Here is a 23,301-nt window from a genome sequence, read left to right as displayed (position 1 = left end):
TGAGTGTTACAAATGTAAACTCAGTTATAATCGTCCATTTAAGTATTTCTTAAGAACCTACTGTAACAGGGATTCCTATGGGTTGGCATTTAGAGTTGAACTAGACAAAGCCTGGTCTTCTACAAACAGAGCCTGGGTTAAGATGACAGATAACCCATGAACAGTTCATTTTATTTCACTGTAACAAAGATAAGAAATAATAAAATACAAAGCTAGAAGGAGGGGAAAATATTTTAGAAGATGAAAACAAAGTGCTGCAACTGACCTAGTACATCCAAGAAAATGAAATCTCAAGCCAGTTATGCGGGGCAAGATAAGAACCAATAGCACTTACATGATAGAATCCTCAAAAGGCACAAGAAATAACAGTGCTAGGTACCTCTGACACTGGTAATAGGAAATTGGGGTTGGGACAGAAAAATAAAGGGGAAAGCTATTTGAGAACCAGGTAGATCCCAGATCACTACTATAGTTCCACACAGCTAAAGAATGGCCCTTTCTCATTCCCACATCACTGGAGGTTTATTCTCTGAAAAAGCTAAGAGACAAGCTCTCCAGAGGGAGAATGTCAGGTACAATAGAGGGGACAGGACTATACCAAAACCAAGAACTTCAATAACTACAAATATTAAATGCTGAATGCGGACATTCCCCCACCTATGATCCCCAACTTCACTTCCCAAATGTAGGCAATCAGACCATTCCCTTCAGGCAGGACTTTGGAAGGCTCATCTTTGGGTAAACCGACTAGTCCAGAGGAAAGACCTAAGGAAAGACAAAAGGAATCCCCTAGAAAGCAAGCAAAATGTGACCTCAGAGAACAGCTATGCACCAAATATGAAGGGCATACTCAAATGGAAACTAAATCAAGAACACACATCTTATGTAGACTGTCATGGAGGGCCTGCTACCCTTACACTATTTTTCTAATGTGAGGATAGGCTGGGCAAAGCCTGACAGAGTTGGCTTTACTTGGCCTGGCCAAGTTGATAAAATTCTTGCCCTGCTGCCTGAAGTTAGATTCTCATTTTACACCAAAGAAATGTTTGGTTTTGATATACTAAAAGGATGAACTTGAACATTATAAAAATGAATTTATTTCTCAGGGATCCTATACCTGAACTCATGACAAACATATGAAGCAAAAAATACTAATATCGTGATTAATAAATTACTATTTTCCTCACAAAGGAAGCATATTTAGTGTTAACTTTTGATTACTGCAAAAATGAATTATAATTACTACACTCTACCATCACCTGCATATCCTAATTTTTTCTAGTAGCAAAATACTGAACATTTTATAGAAAGATTCTTTCTACTGAAGAGCACAAGGAAGTAAATTAAAATAAAATAACATTTCTCAACTCAGATGTCCTGAGATTTGGTCTGAGATTTGCCTTCCGGGAATCTTGCTTCTTAAGGGACACAGCACAGGGTTGTGAATATTAATGGCATAAACATGGGAGTCAGAACGGTTGACCTTTAGTATTTATTTTATTGTTTTTTAAAGATTTATTTATTTTTATATAAAACTGGGGTACAGGTCAGAGGCACGAGAGGGTGAGAGGATTCACCACAGACAGAGCAAGGAGCACAACAGGCAGACGGACTGAAATACACTGCCGAGGGGGCCAGTGGGTGCAACAGGAGAGGTCTGCTGTGCCTTGTGGGTTTCTCCCTGGCCGGCTGGTAATCAAACCCACCCTGCAGAGGCTGCAGACAGCCTCACAGTGCTGCGCTCAACCACCTGCGCCACTGGGGAGGCCCCGATCTTTAGCATTTAAATATAAATGATGTAACCTTGAGCCTCAAATATAAACTATTGGTTTAATATAAGTTATTTAATATAGATATTAAATATAAACTGTGATATTTAGGAGAAAGTTATTTTAGGTAAAATTGAGAATTTTTTCTGCCTCCTCCAAACTTCAGTTAAGGGGATCACCTAACTTATAACTGTGCTGGAGTTTATATGAGATAATTAATGAAAACTGCTAAGCACTCTCTTTGTTACATGTAAGCGGTAAAAATACGAGAGATACAACTAACAAACACAGATGCACTGTGATGTTCTTAAAATGCATGTATTACAGTAATAAAATGCAAGTTGTAAATGAGTTTGGGTTAAAAGCAGGCAGTACTAAAAAAATATTCTGTATTTCATCAACTCTAAGATGCTAATGATGGATAATCTTATGCAGCCTAAAGAGGAAACCTGTGAAATAAACTATGACAAACCTACCCTAAGACTTCTCCCAATTTTGGAGAGGATGAAATGTAAAAAAAATATATATATATTGAGTCTTAGGCCTCCCTGGTGGCGCAAGGGGTTAAACACTGCACTATGAAGCACGAGTTTGATGCCTGGCTGGACAGAGAGAAACCCACATGGCACAGCAGACCTCTCCTGACTCGCCCGCTGCTCCCCTCAGCAGTGTATTTCAGTCAGTCTGCCTGTTCTGTTCCCCACTCTGTCTCTGGTGAATCCTCTCACCCCCCACATCTCTGGCCTATATCCCAGCTCTTGTATGCATAAATAATAAATAAATCTTTAAAAAAATTTACTGAGTCTTAGATTGGCTAAACTGTACAATTGGAATTAAATTGTTCTTTCTTAGAGTATTTTTCCATGTTTATCTTTACCACTAATTTCACTTAGTTCCTATCTATCACTTCTTCAGAGAAATGACTGTCAAACACTGAACCAGAATGTATGCCTGTGTTATATGCTCCCACTATACTCATGCTTATCCTCTGCAGTAATCATTAACAGTCCTCTCCATCAAATTTTAAGCTTAATAAGAGATGTTTTGTTCAGTATAATATATGAAATGCAAGGGATGCAAAACCAAAATCACATAGAAACAAGTCAGGAAATAGATCCTGCTGATTTTTCACAGCAGGATTATATTTTACTGGTAACTAAACAATAAACCCATTTAAAATTTTAGGCTATCTGTAAAGATAAAAAATGAAAAAAAATTTTATGCTATGATTTTTTCATTTCGCTAAGATACCACAGCTCTTTTTTAAAAAAAAAATACCATCAGTCTTCTGATTTCTATGCATTACAATGGCATCGTAAGTTATCTGCTTACGCTGGTCATAAACACACTCACATTTTCCTTGAAACATATAGTCTTTTAGATGGAACTTGTTTCCCTACCCCAAGCAATCTATTCCATTCCTCTTCCTTCTTTCTTCCTAAAAGGAACTGCTATCCTGAAATAAAGTGACCATTTTATTCCGTTTGTTTTGTTAATGTTATTGCATTTATAAGCACATACACAAATAACATACCCTTTTGTTAATTGCTCCCCTAAACACTGTTTTCAATAACTATTCATGTAGATAAACGCGCGTATGGTTCATTCATTTGAATGTTACATAGTATACCACAATCTCATAATAAATTTATATAGTTTATTCATTCCGCTACTGATAGGAATTAGGCTGTTTGCCATTTTCTGCTATTAAAAATAATGCTTCCTGCAAGTTGCTGTGGTATATTAAGGGTTTTAAGATATGTACAATTTCATCTTTTCTACAACAGATTATAAAAACTGTTCTCTGAGGTAGCTGTATCATATACTCCTATCAACTGTGTGTAAGAGTTCCTTTACTTTATCCTCACCAACATTTGATAGCACATTTCAATGTTAAAAATGTGATGGCACCTTACTGATTTCATTTGCATGTTCCTGATACTAATGTATTTGAGAATGAGATTTTCATGAATCTCTTGAATACCTGGGTTTCCTCTTTCGTGAATTACCTCTTTTTTCCATTGATCTGTTCTCTTTTGTAAAATTCTTGATTACATGTGATACAAATACTCTCCTAGAATTTTAACTTTGTCAATGGTGTCTTTTGTAATACACAGCATTAAATTTTGATGGAGCCAAGTTTATCAGTATTCTGTTTTATGATCATACATTTTATATTTTATATGATATTAGAGATGCTCTCTTGTTTTTCCTAAAAAGAATTATAAAGTTTTACATGCAATTTGCAGCAACATGGATGGAGCTGGAAGTGATCATGCTCAGCGAAATAAGCCAGAAAGAAAAAGAAAAATACCGGATGGTCTCACTCATAGCAGGAATCTAGAAAACCTAAATAAGGGACCAGGAAAAAGGTAACTATAAAAAAGAAAAAATCAAAATCAACAAACAACTATGAACCAGAGACACACTATGGGGGTGGGGGTGCAAGGGGGGATTGAGGTCAAAATAAGGGGGTTGCAATTGTATGGGGAATATAAAAATAAAATTAAAAAAAAGAATTATAAAGTTTTACTTTTCACAATTACAATTACAATCTAACTAGAAATAAATTTTGGGTATGATGTGAGGTGGGTCTAATTATTTTTTTCATATAGTTAACAAGCATATAAATACCACTTATTAAATATTAAATATTTTTCTCTTTTCTCAGTGATTTGAAGTACCTTGATATTCACAATGTTTCCATAAACATAAGTGTAACCTATTTCTAGGTCCTATATTATGCTTCACTAATCTGCCTGTCCTTGAACTTAAATCAGTGTTATACAAATGTCAGAATTTTAAAATAACGACAATTCCTCCTCTCTAAGTTCTTCTTTAAAATTATATAGGGGCATCCCTGGTGGTGCAAGGGGTTAAGCACCGCACTATGAAACAATCTGCAGCCTCTGAGCAACCCATATGGCGAAGCAGACCTCTCCTGTTTCGCCCGCTGCTCCCCTCAGCAGTGTATTTCAGTCAGTCTGCCTGTTCTGTTCCCCATTCTGTCTCTAGTGGATCCTTTCATCCCCCCTACCTCTACATCTCCGGCCTGTACCCCAGCTCTTGTATGCATAAATAAATAAATCTTAAAAAAAAATTATATAGGCCTTTTTTTTTTGCTTTGAAACTGGCCTGTATTTAAGGTTACTTATTTATTGTTACTACTATAAAATTTTTTAAAATTAAAGTAACACTGGTTTACAACACTGTATTATGATTAAGAAATAATAATTTTTTACATATAAATCTTAATAACGACTTAAGTTTCATGATATATATATATACCCTATTAGAATTTAAGATTCCATTTACAGATTGGAAGTCTAATGTCTCATTCATTTGTATCTTTTATGGTTTTCAAATAAAATTTTAAAGGTTTTAGAGATCTCTCAGAAATCTTTTATTCCTGTGTACTTCCTTTTCAATTCAAACTCTTGATCTTAGTTGTATTTATTTAATCTTTGCTTACTATGACCATGAGTTATCCTAGGCACTGAGGGCATACAACACTGGTATCTAAGATGGACTGTACCTAGCTGCATGGAGCTTTCATTTTAGTAGGAGACACAGACAATAAACACATGCTTTTATAAACACACCCTAAAAAAGAGGGTGACACATGTTATTACAGGGCAAGTATACTGTGCTATGGGAATACGTAAGAGAAATACCTAACTCAGACTTGGGGGATGGCTGGATGGGGGGGAGAAGGGTGTCAAATACTGCTTCTCAAGGAAGTAACATGTAGATTGAAACCTGTAAGAAGAACAGAAGTTAGCAAACACAATAGTGACTAAATATCACAGTACTGACATCCATGTCTTAATTTTATTAGAAGAGTCCCACTGCTTAACTGAATCATGTACTCTTTGAAAATATTTCTTCCTTGGCTTCCTTGATACCATTTTTGGGTTCTCTTACTGCCTGTGATAAACATTAACTGCTCACTCTTTTTTCTTTCTTCTTTGAGTGCTGACATTCTTCTCACAGCTTTATCCTTTTCAGTCTTGTCCTTAATACTATTCCTGAAGAAGTTCTCACACTTCTACAGATTTATCACACATGCATTTATATACTTCTGCTTTTAGTTCCCACTACTACAGATTCTCATATCTGAATTTCCTACTATATCTTAGATGTCTTTATCCCTAAGTGTTCCATAGAGTCCTCAAGCTTTGGACATAATAACACTTATTTGGCCTATTTGTATACAGTGTATATTGCATCTAACCAGCAATAGCAGCTCTATGTCCTGTATTCAGTAGAGAGCAGCATCATTTGAACCTGGTATGAATGAAACCACTATTCTGGAATGCATGTTAGCGATTATGCTCTCCTTAGAAGCTAGTTTATAATATAGTGCAGTCACTTAGTCTGAAGGAACATAAATATATTTCAAAGATTAAATAATCACGTAATTTTAGAGGCCAGTGTGAGGTTTTGTTTTTATCTTAATGTGGCAATTTGGCTTGGCTACCAGTTGTCAAACAGTAGTCTAGGTATTGCTTTGAAGGTATGTGTAGATATAATTAAAATTTATACCTAGTTGACTTAAAAAAAAAAAAAAAAAAGGATATTCTGGGGCCTCCCTGGTGGCGCCACACTATGAAGCAATCCGCAGCCTCTGCAGTTTGAGTTCGATCCCTGGCCGGCCAGAGAGAAACCCACATGGTGAAGTAGACCTCTCCTGTCTTGCCCTCAGCAGTGTATTTCGGTCAGTCTGCCTGTTCTGCTCCCCACTCTGTTTCTGGTGAATCCTCTCACCCCCCACATCTCTGGCCTGTACCCCAGTTCTTGTATGCATAAATAAATAAATCTTTAATAAAAAAAGATATTCTCTGGATAATTTGGGTGAGTCTGATTCAGTCAGATGAAAGGCCTTAAAAGCAGGGCTGAGACTTCTGAGAAAGAGAGAGAAGAAATTCCACGTATAGATAACAGCTTCAGGCCAGGCCCCTAAATTATGATCTGTACTTCCTGGTAGCCTACCTTAAGGATTTCAGATTTGCCTAGCTAGTCCCTGCAATTGTCTAAGCCAAATCTCTTTCTCTATGTATCTCCTACTGGTTCTACTTCTTTGGTTGAACCAGACTGACTGATACACCAGATTTGTAATTTATTTTAAAAAACGATTCCTTCAAAACCTAGCAAACCTATTGGTTTTCAATCAGTGCCAGTAACTACACCCAAGTTTTTTTTTTGGACATGGTTCTTAAATCTATCTTTTCAATTTAATCCTTGTAATATGTTCCTTTCTTTCCATCCCACATTAGACCATTACCATCTCTTACCTGAACTAGTGATTGAAAAAGCCTCCTAACTGGCTTCTCAGATTAGTTTTTTCTCCTCTATCTATTCTCCACACTGTTGCCAGAGGTCTCTTTCTGGAAAACAAATATGATTAGGTCACTATCCTTCTTAAAAATCTCTGACATCTCCCTATCTACAGGGTAGCAGTAAATTTGTTTTCATTAGTTTCTATTTTTTTTAACTCTATTTCCTTCACATTTAATTTTGTTATTTTTCTGTCTTGTTGAGATGAATGCTTAGGTCATTAATTCTTTTATTCTTTCCTAAAAGATATTTTAATACATAATAAAAACCTAATAGATTAAGTTTTACATTCTCGCTATGTATTGCTTTAGTTAATCACACTAAGTCTAATATATATTTTTTCTACTACCTTTTGGTTCAAAATATTTTACATTTCCTTTGCGATGTCTCTGACAAATGGGTTATTTAAAATTTGTTTTTTATAATATCCAAAGAAGGATTTTAAGTTCTAGGGACAGAGAAGCAATTTAGTTCCATATTTTCCAACTTTTCTCCTAGAACTCATGCAGAACAACAAAGTGAATGTTGGGGGGAAAAAAGGTCCTACATTTTCAGTGAATCTAGAAGAGAATAAAAACCTGAAAATGTCAAATTAAGTAACTATGCCCCAAAGTAAATGAGACTAGTAGAACCTATGTAAGAAACCACACTGAACATGCTAGAAGGACACCCCCAGAAAGAGAAAGTTCTATCCTAGTGGGAACTGCAAAATATAGAACTGTGATTGAATGAGGGAATCTCAGAAGGAAGTAGTGAAAGGAGGTGTAACAAGTATTATGACAATGAGTGGAATATGACTTAGAAGTGGCAGTCCTCAGATGGGGCTACCTTTTTAAAATCAAGGTATGTGCTTTTCTTCTGTAATTTCAAACTTGTAGAAAAGTAAAATGGAGAGTACAAAGAACTCCTGATTACTCTTCACAAATTCCCTAATCGTTAACATTTCAGGCAGGCTAACTTTAAAAGCAGGAGCTCTATCCCTTGGTAGGAGAAACAGTAAGGACCTGGTGAAACATCTGGCTGGCTGTTCATACCTCCTAATACGTAAAACAACTGAGAGCAGGGCCTCCCCAGTGGCGCAGCAGTTGAGCACTGGGTTGCGAAGCTGCCCGCAGCCTCTGCAGCGCTGGTTCGATCCCCGGTTGCTCCCAGGCCACCGGAGGAGGGTCCCACATGGCGCGCAGACCTCTCCTGCCGCCCTCTGCTCCCCTCAGCAGTGTACTTCGGTCCTTCTGCCTGCTCTGCTCTCTGCTCTGGCTCTGGTGAATTCTCTCACCCTCCCGTGCTTCTGACTGTACCCAGTGCTTGTATAAATAATTAAATAAATAAATCTTTGCAAAAAAAAAAAAAAGACATGCAGGAGAAAAGATTAAAAAAAAAAACAAAAAACAACTGAGAGCAAAGAAGATGTGGCTATATTTTGAAGACAGAATCCATCAAAACAACAGAGGACAGAGGCACTGAGTAGAGAAACCTGGAAAATTAGTTGGCTTCTAATTTTCTGTGTCCCTTCCCCCTCCAATTCCAGTCTGAATAGGTGGTTTGGGAAAATGCATGTCACTCAAATATTAATAGCAAAAAAGTGGTAAGAATGCAAAGATACCATTAACAATGCCAAAAAGAACCACATCCCTGACAAAGGAAACACAAAAGGAAATATCACATAGATAAACATTATAACATTATAAACATTTTAACATGAATTCAAAACTTCTTAATGCAGCTATTAAGAAATTTAAAAATACAAGGAAGAAACAGCCAGTAAACAGAAGGAGGTAAAATAAGCTTGGCAAAAACTCATGAAAAGAAATGGAAGAAAACAAATTAAAAAAATTCAAGATTGAAGACTAAACTACAATGAGCACATGAAAAAATATATACCAAAATAGCACAGTAAGGAGCAAATTCTTTCTTTATTTGGATAGAAATTCTCCAAAATAAAATTGTAGATTAAAATAAAAGATTTGTACCTATAATTTCAAAGCAAATCCCATGTTTGAAATAAAACTGACCCAAGAGAGTCAACACTGTGAACAGATTTAGAAATATTGGAAAAAATATTTTTAGCAATTAGACAAAAAAAAAAATCAAGAAAGTCAAACTGACATTATACTTCGCTACTCAGAAGACAGTGAAAAATACCTAAAAGTTACTCAAGGAAGAGTCAATAATTTTATGCATAGACAAGTAGTAATCCAGGAATAAGGCTATAAATAGTTTTCTAAATTCAAACTCAGTCTTATTTATGAGCTCTTCTTGAAGAAACAATTTCAGACAAACTAAAAGCATGATACGAGTGGAAAAATTTCAGCCAAAGAAACTGTAATTAGTGCCAATACATTTAATTGCAGCTTTAAAATAAAAGCAAATTGACATATACTTGACAAAATGAAATGTAGCTGTCACATACTCTAATATTGTAAGAATAATAATATAGAAAATAAATGAATGACAGGAGTATAAAATGTAAAAAGTAGAATAACTCATTCATTGCACCTTACAGTAATAGTTAGGAGTCAGAGCTAAAAGTCAAGTAGTAAAAATTTAAACAAAGTTAAAGAGTAAAATTATAAAAGTAAAATTACAAAAAAAAAATGCCATATTGGCTAAAACTAGTATAGGAGAGGGGAGGGAGGGAGAACGGGAGGAAGGGAGAAAATAAAGCCAATATAATTGTTACTCATTAAGGAAAACAAAAGCTACTGCTTTAAAAAAGAAAGATGAACATTATACAAAGCAAAGTTAGTGGGGGGGAGGGGAAAAACTCTTTCCTAATATCAGACAACCATTGAAAAACACAGGAAACAGATCACTAAGTATCAAAAGCACATATAATCAGAAAAAATACATAAATTATTTGATAAAACTAAGACCAACGGGGCCTCCCTGGTGGCTCAAGGGGTTAAGCACCGCACAATGAAGCAATGTGTAGCCTCTGTAGCAGGAGTTCAATCCCCCGCCAGCCAGGGAGCTACCCACACAGCAATGCAGACCTCTCCTGTCTCACCCGCTGCTCTTCAGCAGTGTATTTCAGTCATTCTGCCTGTTCTGTTCCCCACTCTGTCTCTCACCACCCCACATCTCTGGCCTTTATCCCAGCTCTTGTATGCATAAATAATCTTTAAAAAACAAAAACAAAACTAAGACCAAATATGTGTGTCCTTCCTATCTATCTGGCTTAGGCTCATCCATTAACAATAAAAAGCTTTAGACTGACACACAAAACAAAATCATTCTATGATGTCATTGATATGTACCTATGATTTAGGAATTACAAAAAAAATGGAAGAAATGAAAAAATTGATAGGTAGGTTATGGATTGCAAGAACATGAATTGTAATCCTGTTATTAAAAATTGCAGACTTCTGAACCAAAAAAATAGTCATTTTACCATTGGAAAGGGTATACTTCACAATGAAGAAAAGATAGGTAAACGTACATGCTTCTTATCATAGAGGACCAACAGTAAAAAAGCAGAAATTAAAAAAAGAATAAGGAGAAATAGCACTATGATAGGAAATTTAAATTTGTTTCTCCCAATGTGAGAGAGGAAGTAAGCAAAATAAATATGGAAATGAATGAACAAAACATGATCAAAAAGGTAGCTCTGAAATAAAAATGGCTTTATTAAAAAAATGTCTCTCTGATAGGTGTGCATTTAACTCTACCCTAATTATAAAATATACCTTATTTTCAAACAGTTATTGTTTGAAAGTATCACAAAAATTAACAATATATTAGGCCACAAAAGACCCTCCATTCTAGTATATGTGCTGCCGAAGCAAGCCCAAGAGCCTCCGTTCTAAAAACAGAAATACAAATAACATTCTCAAATTAACAACACAACTGAATGACAAACTAATAGCATAATCAGAAAACAAAAAGATATTTAGTATAATAACTTAGAAATCTCTCAAACAATGTATGGTTAATAGGGAAAAATGCCAATTAATTTTTTTGTGATCTAGAAGACAATTAGAACCTTTGGAATAGAGCCAAAACAGTGATAAGAAAAACAAATTCAATGTTTTCAATACTTTTATCATTAAAAAGGTAAATGTGGAAAAAAAACTAAATTAACAAGTAGAGGAAGAAATTTATAAAACTAAAAGTAGAAATTAAGAAGTCAGAAGACAGAAACCAAAGAACTAAAAGGAATGTGTGTGTGTTTGTGTTTATCAAAAGTCCTATTGAGGAAAAAAATCAGTTATTAAATTACTACCTATTCTAATCAAGACTAAAAAGACAAAGCACAAATACATAAAATAAGGAATGAAAAAAGAACACAGAAATAAACAATATGTCAAAAAATAATAAGAAACTACTTAGTAAAACTGTACAGAAATAATTTAAATGTAGATAAAAAAAACTTTCTATTAAGATATATGCTAACAACATTGAACCCAGAGGACCTAAACATAGTGATTTTCACAAAATAAAGACGTTTTAGGGCCTCCCTGGTGGTGCAAAGGGTTAAGACGCAACCTATGAAGTTATCCGCAGCCACTGCAGCATGACTTCCATTCCCCCTACAGCCAGGGAGCTACCCACATAGCGCAGCAGACCTCTCCTGCTGCTCCCTTCAGCAGTGTATTTCATTCAGTCTGCCTGCTCTGCTCCCCACTCTGACTCTGGTGAATTCTTTCACCCCGCACACCTCTGGTCTGTCCCCTAGTTCTGGTATGAATAAATAAATCTTTTAAAAAAAAAGTTGTTTTTTTTTAATTTTTAAAAAAAAAGATTTCTTTATTTATATAAGCATTGGGTATAGTCAGAAGCGTGGGAGAGTGAGAGAACTCACCAGAGCCAGAGCGGGGATCAGAACAGGCAGATGGACTGAAAACACTGCGGAGGGGAGCAGCGGGTGCAGCAGGAGAGGTCTGGCGCACCAAGTGGGACCCTCATCAGCAGCCGGGGATCAAACCGGTGCTGCAGAGGCTGCAGGCAGCTTCGCAGCCCAGCGCTCAACCACTGCGCCACCGGGGCGGTCCAAAAAAAAGTTTTAAAAGAGCACCATCAAAACAAAACACACATACCACAAGATTTTACAGGGGAATGCTACTAAACCTTATTAGCTGATAATTTCAATACTATTTCAAAACTGTTGCACTTTTTAGAAAATGGGAAACTTCTATATTTTTATGAAATATAACAGTAACACAAAAACTTGAAAAGGACTGCAAACCAGATCAATCTTATTTTTGCATTTTGATGAAAAAAGTAAAGTATTAGCAAACAAAATCCACTATCACATCTAGAAATGCATGTCTGGTTCAAAGTTTGCTAAAGAGAAATGTTATATCATCAGCTCCAAAGATGCTAAAAAGACAACTGACAAAATCCAACACACATTCTTGATTTAAAGTAATTAGTAAAAATAGGAATCAACACATATTACTACCAATTCTTATATTTAATGCAGAAACACATGGAAGCATTTCTTCCAAAGTAAGGAAAAGATATTCACTAGTCAATGTAATCTGGTAAGAACAAATTTAGAGGTATAAAAATACAGAGGAGGCAAAACTATCAGTATTTTAGATGACAGAATTATAATCTAGAAACTTCAAGAAAATCACTTCAAAAAATGTCTGGGTACAACATCAAAAAATTGTGCATAATTTATGTGGGAACACTTAAAACATTCCTGGAGGAAATAAATAATCTTGAACATATGGACAGGCATTATTTTACCTTTAATAAAATAGTGTATTTTTTTGGACAGAGTCAATACCTTAAAGATGTCAAATGTCCTAATTTAATGTATAAATATGAGATTTCTAAAAATAAAGCCTACCATCCCCACCCACTGGATCTAGACAATGTGTTTCTTAAGTTTATATCGTAAAGTAAGTAAGAATGGTCTAGAAAACCTTGAAGAGAAAAATGGGACTAGCCATTTTACATAAAATCATAAAAATAAATGACTGACCAATACATACAAGTGTTTGTGTGTATACACACACTTACTCACACACCCCAAAGAGACAAATTTCTACATGGTAAAAAACAATACCATGCCCAAAAGTTACGACAAGTGACATATGGCAACAACACCTTAAGTGGAGGATCCTATACTTCCAAAATACAATGATGTAAATCAACGTTACCTCAATAAAAAATATTTTAAAAAGACAAATGACAAACTAGGCTATCTACAATTCATAGTACAAAGGTCTGATCTCCTTAGCTTAGAAAGCTCTCAGTTAATGAGACTAAAATCCAACAGATAAGAAGGACAAAGGACATAAACAGTTCATAAAAAAAAGAAATATGGTAGCCCTTATACATGTGAAAACATGGTCAAATGCAAAATGAAAGTACAGAAGGAAACTCTTGCAAATCTGATTAATTAAAATCTAGAGCTTGACATCTCTAGTGGCAGAGGTATTAAGGAAACAGGTACTCTCATTCATTGATGCAAAATATTAACAACCTCTATGGACAGCAACCTGACAATAACTATCAAAATTACAAACACATGTGCCCCTGGCCCATCAATCTCACTTCCAGGAATCCATCTTAAAAATACATCTACATATACACATAAGAAATAATGTTCTAAAACAGCTTTAGTATGTAGTTAAAAGGACTTTTGGGGGGAAAAAAAAAAAAGGACTTTTGAAAATATATCCTCTCTCAGGCCTCCCTGGTGGCGCAAGGGTTAAGACGCAACCTATGAAGCTATCCACAGCCACTGCAGCAAGAGTTCGATCCCGATCCCCAGCCTGCCAGGGAGCATCCCACATGGCGCAGCAGACCTCTCCTGACTCGCCCGCTGCTCCCCTCAGCAGTGTGTTTCAGTCAATCTGCCTGTTCTGTTCCCCTCTGTCTCTGGAGAATCCTCTCATCCCCACACCTCTGGCCTGTACCCCAGTTCTTGTATGCGTAAATAAATAAATCTTAAAAAAAAAAGAATATTCTCTCTCAATGACATAGTTCTATAATTGTAGTGCAGGTGAAAAATATAAGGAAAATATGTACTGATTTGGAAATATCCAGGGAGCCTTGCAGAAATGGTTGATTCCAGATAGGGTAAGAAACATTCTGCTATGCTAGAAAGCAAAAAATCTATCAAAGACTGAATAATTATCAATAGAACATTATGGTTTTCACAAAAGAATTCTATCTAATGCATGGAATAATAGAATTAGAAAAATTACTGACCAGTAATCCTTAGTGAAATAAATGATTTGAATAATAATGGTCAATGATTGAAACATTAATTAACTAAAGGCTGATTGGGAAATTTACACTGGAAAGATCAGGTATACTGAACTCTGAACTTACTGATCAATCTTAGTATCACTAAAGCTGGAACAAGGTACTATGTGCCTCTTGGCATGATATGAAGCATCATGATGTTTTAGAACCAGACAAATCAAGCTTCTAGGGCTAACTTTCATTATCAGGAAATAGAGGAAGTAAGGCAATAATACCACAGGAAAACAAAAGACAAATCCAAGCTTTTGTGTTTTATACAGGACAAGTGACAGAGTTTCTGCAACAAATCAATGGCATTGAAAGGGGAGAAAAAGGGGGACTAAACAAGAGGGAAGGAAATGGGACTACTAGACTTAAAAAGGCATAAGAGCCAAATGTGATGTGTGGTTCTTGTTTGGATCCTGATAAGAACCAACTAAATACAAAAGGACATATTTAAGACAATCTGGGAAATATAGTTATGTATTAGAGGGTATTGGAGACTCCATATAAATGCTTATTTAAAGTTTTCTTACATATGATAATGCTTTGTAGGTGTCCAAGAAAACATTCATATTTTCAGAGGTATTTGGAAAGTAGTAGGGACAAAATAACATGTCTGGGGTTTGACTTGAAAATACTACAGATGAAGAAAAAAACATAGGTAGCTAAGGTAGAAAAGTCCTGACTATTTGGATAGTGACTGAATATGTGGTTTATCACACTGTTCTTGCTACTAACATATGTGCTCACATTCTAGTCATAAAAAAACCTAAAACAAGTAAAAATGAGACTGAAACTAGCAGCCACATTAAGTATCAGCAATAGACAGAATGCCTGGGGTTTCCATGACCAACAGACTTATCTTTCTTTAAAACATGTATTTCACAATAAAATGCTAACAGAGTTAAGGGACAAGAGTGAGTTAAATTTTGAGTTTTTATATTTGTTTTCATGTGTTTATTAGCATTCTAGGACATGCTGTGTATAAAGGCTTTCTAAGTGAAATGTAATAAAAATATAAAGCCTTTTCCAGTTTGTCTTAACACATGTCCAGATACTACTTCAAGACCCCAGTACGTATAATTATATACAAAATGGACACACAAAGATCACAAACAAATCAAGTCCCCAATGCAGAATATGGTTTTAGTTCCCTTACCATCAATATTAAGCATCATTTTCCACATGGCAGGCCGAACAGATTGATGGAATCCAAACCATACTTCCCTGCCCCCTCCCAGAGGGTGGTCATATCCTTCCGGAGCTGAGAAAAAGGAACGCCCCACAGGCGTATATCTAAAAAATTGAAATGGCATGTTCAATCCTTTCCTTCCCATGTAAGTATTTAAAGCTGCAGAACAGGTTATTCTAGAGCACATAAACTTAATTTATCATAATGATGCTTATTATTATGAACATATGATACGATACATTTTCCAAATTTGAGAAAGCAAAAAGCTGCCATTCTAAATGAGGAAACAAAACAAAACCATCAACATCCTTCACTGAAATTCTTTATCGTTAAAACTAATGTTAGTTTGACCACTAATAAATACGATTTAAAAGACTGTCTTAAAAACAGATCTTAAAGTTAACAGTTTTAACCTTAGAAAATGCTAATGAGTAAATATTGATCAAAAGGCTATTTCAAAAAATGTGTTTTCAAGACACTAAAAAAATGATCTCACACACATTTTAAAAAAAAACCTCAATGATTACACACACAAACAGGTGGTCGTTGAACAACATGAAGTTAGGGGCACTGACACCATGCATTGACCCACATTGTCAAAAATCCATATATAACTTTTCACTCCTCAAAAACTTAACTACATGTTGTTGATGGGAAGCCTTACCAATAACATAAAGTTGATTAACACACATTTTGTATGTTACATATATACACTGTATTCCTACAATAAAATAAGCTAGAAACACAGAAAACATTGTTAATTAAACCATAAGGAAGAGAAAATACATTTACAATACTATACTGCATTTACTGATAATACAGGTTTGTTTTCTGTTTACAAAATGAATCCCTGACAGCCCCTATATAAGCTGTCTATGAGACATATCAAGCAATTCAACTTTTTTTGGTAAGGTCATGCATGACTCTTGTTTCCTGGGTGCACTTCCAGCATCGCTCAGTGGCTGTTAGTATGGGTCCCATGGTCTTACTAGAAGGCTTATGGTATTGTACTAAGCACAATGAAAAACACAGGAAAACCAGAGACCACTTTTTATCACTGTGATACATGATTTACTGGAGAGACGAACTGCTCATGAGGAGAGGCCCAGCATCAACACATCATTTTAAGTGGATACTCACAACAGTAAAGTGCACTGCAAGAGCAACAGGAACTGGCTATGAAATTATTACAGCAGGAGAGTATGTGCCACACTTAGTTTTATGCAGTTTTGACTTAATATTGCATCTTTGTTTGTTTACATCCCTCTTGAATGAATGGTGCTGTGTATGTTCTTTAACTAAGTTTTGATAAAGCTTAACTTTTTATAATAGATTTGTGTATATCTTATGGTAATGAGTTAAGACTCTTGTCTACATCTGATCTGTTTTATGCATTCAAGACATACCTTACTTTTTCCTAATGCTTTTTGATATTTCTATGCTGCAGTCATCTGTTTTTGTTTTCAAATTGCCACAAATTTCAAAAACATTTTCTAATATATTTATTGGGGGGAAAAAAAAAATCCTGCATATAAGTGGACCCACCTAGTACAAGTCCATATTGTTTAAAGTTCAACTGTATATATATACATGCATACATGTAAAGTGCTAGTATGATTAAGAGTAGCAATTTCTAAAAAAAGAGAAAAAAACATGAGTAGCAATTTCAACCCAGTATGCTAATGGTGTATAAATAATGAAATTACATTTAAAACAAGGTGATTTAACTATAGGAATATATCTGAAAGTATATCAATTACTCAAGATTTATAGCTCCTAAAGGCAAGGAAGCAAAATAAGTCTATGGTGATGGAATATCATTAAGTGGGTACTGGGTGCACTAAGGTGGTAATACCTGATGAATGCATCCCAATATTACCTCAATTAAAAATAATTAAAAAAAAAAGATTTATAGCTCCTTAGAGAAAAGGCTAAACAGTTTTCTGAAACAGCATTCATTAGAATAGCTATGCTAATGATGCGCCATTAATTTCAAAAGTCAGAGAATTTTCTGTAATTTACTTCCATCAATGAACTTGTGTGTATGCTATTCTCCAACTGAAATAAACAAAATATATACAACATCTGAAGGTTAACCAAAGGAGGCCTGCACAACTCACTCGTGGGAGGAAAGGCTTCACACTTAAAATCTAAAGAGGAAAAAAAAGCCAGAAGCACCCACTTCATGGAGGGCAGATGTCGTAGCACCACATCAACAGCATGGACAGGATTAGTGCTGATTGGTTTGTCTAACTCCAGTGGCTCAGGCAAGGTCCGTCCTGTCAGTACTTCATGGAGTAGGTGCCAACTCACCCGAGAGACAAATTTGATTGACACCTTGAAAGGTCGATCTTTTCCACCTTCCCCAGGTAAAGTAACATCTAAATCTACCTGTTGATGAGAACAGAGTTAATCAGTAAAGGCTGAAGAGATGAATACAATTATTTTTCAGTTTAACCTATAAAACTTCTTAAGAGAGAAAAGGGAAATATGAAAAATTATTCTCAGTGTCAAAGCAATAGACTAAAATTTAAATAGGTTATTTATGACAGTTTTGTTTGTCAATGCGAAATACTGGAAACTATCTAAATGCCCAAACATTAAGGCAGATAGAAACAAAAGAGTAAGATTTCTTGGAATTGCTATGGAACATTATCCAACTATACTGCTAAGTGAAATTTCAATAAATTACAGAAGATTACAAATAGCATGTCATCTTTTGTGTGAGAAAGAAGGGAAAAGTGGAAAAACAGTCATATATATGTTTTTTCCCAAAAAGAAACACAGGAATCATGAACCAGAAACAAAGAAATGGATGGAACATACTGGAAAAAAATAAAAAGGAGGGACCAACAATTATAAGAATACTTTTGGATATAGCTTTGATTCTTGGAAGTTAAATAAAGTTCTGCATATTAAAAAATTAAAATCAACAAAGATGGATGGAAATAACTACATATAAGCAAAATCAAATGAAACAAAATACATTCAAATGAGTAACAATAATCACACAATAAGGGGGTGGGTAGTACTAATGACCTGAGTATACTGAGAGTATATTGTCAATTGGAGGTGTGGAGGAAGAGTAGGTGGAAAAAACTATGTACAAAATAAAATCTGAAACTCTTATTAGTAGGTTTCATTTCTATAGTGGAAGGAGGTAATAATTCAGAAACTATTTTATATGCACTATAGGTCTGAACAAATAAATGAGTACAAGTAGTGATGTTTTGGGGAGCCAAGGACTGAGAGAAGGAAGATACAAATATGCATTAGTGGAAGTAAAGGAAGAATCCTCTGGTGATAATCTGTAACTGGAAGAATTAGTCTGAACTCATGATTTCCACTTTACATATGCAGGTTTATTATCTGAATATGAAGATATAATGAAGGTTTATTACAATTTACATACGAAGGTATATTACAATTTATTGTATGTCTGCTTTGTTCATTTATTTACATATTTATATATTTCTATGTCCTACTTTCATTCACTGAAAGGGTTTGGAAGCACATATTCCCTAGTAGCAATGAGTACATCCAGTACCCAGATTTTGGTTTTTAAATCACATTTCCCAACTGAAAGAAATCATTGCTCTTTGAGCAACAGTTAAGTGCAGGGCTGCAGCATGGAGAACATAAGATGATCCCCAGAACATCCTGTTGTGCTAGAAAGTAAGGAAGTACTCAGAATAACAAAGAAATGTCATGTCAAAAGGACATAGGAACCAACTTAAAAGGGCTTCCACTGGTCAAATTTGGGATAATCTGGACAGCCAAATAAATAAGGATAAATAAATAGAGGAGAGTAAAATGTTCTCCTTAAAGTAGAATATCAACTAATAAATGTAGAAGTAATGACAGAATTAGAAAATCATTACTACAAAGCAGTAATCCTTCTAAGCAAGAACCATGAATTACTGAAACAGCCTAATGTGAAACAGATGCCTTAAAAGTGTCTCCCATAACAAAATTAAAAATTGTTGTGCATCAAAAGGAATAATAAACAAAGTGAAAAGGTAGCCCATAGAATGTGAGAAATATCTGCAAATCACATATCTGTCAAGAATGAATAAAGAATTCCTACAATTCAACAACAAAAAAAACCCCAAACAATCCAATTAAAAAATGGGCAAGGAATTTGAACACATATTTCTCTAAACAAGCTATATAAGTGGCATATAAGCACATGAAAAGATGCTCAACATCATTAATTTTTAGGGAAAACAAACCAAAATTAAAAGAGGTGTCACCTCATACACAATAAGACTACTATCATAAAAACAAAAACAAAATGGTAAGTGCTGGCAAGGATGAGGAAACCTTAGAAAACTTGTACACTGTTTGTGGGAATGTAAAATGGCTAGTCACTATGGAAACAGTATGGTGGTTTCTCAAAAAATTAAACACAGAATTATCAAATATATGATCCAGTAACTTGACTTTTGGATAGATAACTCAGAAGAACTGAAAGCAGGGACTAAAATATTTTACATATTACACCCATATTCATGACAACATTATTGCAATAGCAATAAAGGCATCCATTAGCAGATGACTGAATCAACAAACTGTGATATATACATACAATGGAGTATCACAGAAGGAAATTTTGATGCATGGTACAATATGTATGAACTCTGAGGACATTATGCTATGTGAAATAAGCCAATCACAAAAGAAAAATAGTATGATTTCACTTGTTTGAGGTACTAAGAGTGGTCAAAGTCACAGAGACAGAAAGCAGAGTGGTGGTTGCCACGAGCTGAGGGAGGGGGAATGGGGAGTTAGTGTTTAATGGGTACAGCTTCAATTTTAAGGTGAAAAGAGTTACAGTGATAGGTGATAACTGTGTATGTACTTAATGTCATTAAACTGTTCCTTAAAAATGGGCTCAGATGGTAAATTTCATGCTATGTATTTTAAATCAATTAAAAAAAATATTTCCCTACAAAGAGCAGAGAGAAAAAGGTAACTTCACAGGAGAAACTTGGCAGATACCAACTGAATCAAGTGATGAAAGTTAGCACCATCATTAATGGAACAAAAACATATTATGTGTCTCCTGATATAATCCAATGATAAGGAAAGAACACTTGTGTAGCATTCACCCGAAAAATGTTTAATCAGAATTTAATCAAGAGGAAGCACCACACAAATCCAGACTGAAGGATATTCTACAAAATAACTTGCCTATAATCTATAACCATATTAATGTCATGAAAGAAGAGGGGAAAAAGGGCCTCCCTGGTGGCGCAAGGGGTTAAGACACAACCTTTGAAGCTAACCGCAGCTACTGCAGCCCAGATGGCGCAGCAGACCTCTCCTGTGTCGCCCACTGCTCTCCTCAGCAGTGTATTTCAGCAGATCTGCCTGTTCTGCTCCCCACTCTGTCTCTGGTGAATCCTCTCACCCCCCATACCTCTGGCCTGTACCCAGTTCTTGTATGCATAAATAAATAAATCTTTAAAAAAAAAGGAAAAAAAAGAAGAGGGGGGAAAAAGAGGCTGCTGGAGCCTCCCTGGTGGTGCAAGGGATTAAGATGCAGAACTATGAAGCTACTCTTGAAGGGAGTGGAAAAATAATATGCCTGTGTATCTCTCTCTCTCTCTCTCACTCTGTGTGCGTGTGCGTGCGTGTGTGGCGTGTGTATGTATGTATGCATATGTATCTGTATGCGTGTGTGTGTGTATATATAAGTTGTATCTATAGAGATAAATAGAGAGCACAAGAGAAAAACAAAGAGAATTCTTTGTTAATTCTTCGGTAAATGTTAAGAACATAGGTGCATCTGGGTAACGGGTACATCTAAATTCTCTGAAGGACTGTAGTTTGAAATTATTTCAAAATAAAAGCTTAAAATGATAAATGATACACACATACATACAGATTGTAATAAAACAAAATTGTAAATAAATGTATTTATCAAGGAGACATTGCAAAGATATAATTTTCTAATAAAGGAATGCACATCTTACCCCAATAGTTGCCACAGGAAGTGGGTTGGCTGTGTAAAGGCTTCTTTTTCCATCATAAACTGGTCTACGGTCCCCAAATATAGTAACTTTAAAATGCTGAACCATTGAGTCAACCACCTCCCTAAAAAGGGGAAAGAAAATACATTTGCATAATCCTCTACACAATGAAATACAAATATCTTAAAGTAATTTTCTGTAGTATTTAAAGTTGTCTAAGTTCTCAAGGACAATAATACATAATTAAGGATTTAGCATTCAGGGGCATGGCTTAGGATATCAAAGAGATTATTTGTTTTAAGGGATGATATGAATTGCACAAAAGACAGAATAAATCCAGTAAATTACTTAATCATTCTAGGTGACAACTGACCAGCAAAAAAATATTCTTAGAAACCAATTCAAAGTCCCTTTCACCATCTCTAAGCAGTTCTTCCAGCCACCTTTTTTTATTGAAGAGGTTGATATTCTTTCTTCTGTGCTCAAATAGCACCTAATGCACACATCTATTAGAATACTTACCCTATTCTATTACATACTTCACTTCTACTAGACTATAGTTTGAGAGCAATAATTACACCTGTTCCTTCCCAACCTCCCCACCTTTGTACCCCATTCTATCCTTGTAACAGGATATAGCCAGTAAGCCTATTTTGAAATCTCTGTTTTTATCCAGCAAACATTTTTACCCTGCACATTTAGGTGGGAAATATTCATGATGTACTTTAGAAAAATTAGCCTGTAAATTTTGTAGAAACACATTTATAAAAGTGGAAAGAGCTCTAGAAGGGTATGTGTCAAATAGATATAGTGGTTAGCTTTGGAGAGAGAAGAGGAAAAACAACAGTTTTTAAAATATTGTTTATAGAATTATGTACTGTGATGAGAGAATACTCACATAATACCAGAAAAATTTAGGCTAAATTAAATAGAATAAAAAACTTCAATTTTGGGGGTCTCCCTGGTGGTACAAGAGGTAAAGCATCAACACTATGAAGCTATCTGCAAATACTGCAGTACGAGTTTCATCCCCGGCCAAGTAGGTGACTGCAGCAGACCTCTCTTATCTCGCCTGCTGCTCCACTCAGCAGTATATTTCAGTGGATCTGCCTGTTCTGCTCCCCACTCTGTCTCTGGTGAATTCTCTCACCCCTGCCCCTCCCACCTCTGGCCTGTACCACAGTTCCTATATGCATAAATAAATCTTAAAAAAAATTATATCTGGCAATTACCACAAAAATGGACCTATTTGAGTACATTAAGCCTTATAAAGGGCTACAACCTACCTTCCCACTTACTTCAACCCCCCTGCCCACATTCTGGTATCAAATCTTTTGACTTCATCATGCTCTGGCAGTCTGTAACGTAAAATTTAATAGTGACTTCAACAAGTCCCATTTACCACAGGACTTATATAGAATTAAAAATGACAGGAGAGGGAAATTCGAATGTAAAAACTTTTGGGTTGGGCCTCCCTGGTGGCCTAGGCATAAAGTCTCAGTACTATCGCCCTTTGGCCTGAGTATGATCCCCAGCCAGGCAACTAATCCACAACTGGCACACCAGACCTCTCCTGTCTTGCCTCCTGCTCCCCTTAGCAGTGTATTTTAGTAGATTCTCCTGTTCTGCTCCCCACTCTGTCTCTGGTGAATGCTCTCACCCCCTACACCTCTGTCCTACACTCCAGGTCTTCTATACAAAATAAAAATTTAAAAAATGTTTTACTGGGGGCCTCCCTGGTGGTGCAAAGGGTTAAGAAACAACCTATGAAGCTGTCCGCAGCCTCTGCAGTGCGAGTTCAATCCCCAGCCAGCCAGGGAGC

The 23,301-nt window shown here is 35.6% G+C and overlaps 1 protein-coding gene across 7 annotated transcripts in view; it reads right to left on the bottom strand.

Moving 5' to 3' along the window:
* LOC119235091 (protein argonaute-3) overlaps positions 1-17,913 on the bottom strand; it is a 51,769-nt gene extending 33,856 nt beyond the window's left edge. The window contains exons 1-4 of one of the 7 annotated variants that reach the window (XM_054691759.1): positions 15,472-15,511; positions 7,064-7,156; positions 5,444-5,528; positions 3,170-3,225 (exon numbers count right to left, since the gene is read on the bottom strand). Coding sequence is in view for 1 of the 7 variants with exons in the window: in XM_037498153.2 (XP_037354050.1) it covers positions 15,472-15,608; positions 17,687-17,691 (142 nt within the window). In the remaining 6 variants the exon portion in view is untranslated. Of the gene's footprint in view, positions 1-657; positions 766-3,169; positions 3,226-5,443; positions 5,529-7,063; positions 7,157-15,471; positions 15,609-17,686 lie in introns of those variants that run through there. The other 6 variants (XM_054691760.1, XM_054691761.1, XM_037498156.2 and 3 more) reach the window with 6 other exon arrangements.
* Positions 17,914-23,301: the final 5,388 nt, after the last annotated feature.

The sequence above is a fragment of the Talpa occidentalis genome, unplaced genomic scaffold (assembly GCF_014898055.3).
Source record: "Talpa occidentalis isolate TD23 unplaced genomic scaffold, MPIMG_talOcc4v2.1 talOcc4.9, whole genome shotgun sequence".
NCBI lineage: Eukaryota > Metazoa > Chordata > Mammalia > Eulipotyphla > Talpidae > Talpa > Talpa occidentalis.
Note: the sequence above shows the minus strand (reverse complement) of the source record. Positions and strands in the feature narration are given on the sequence as shown.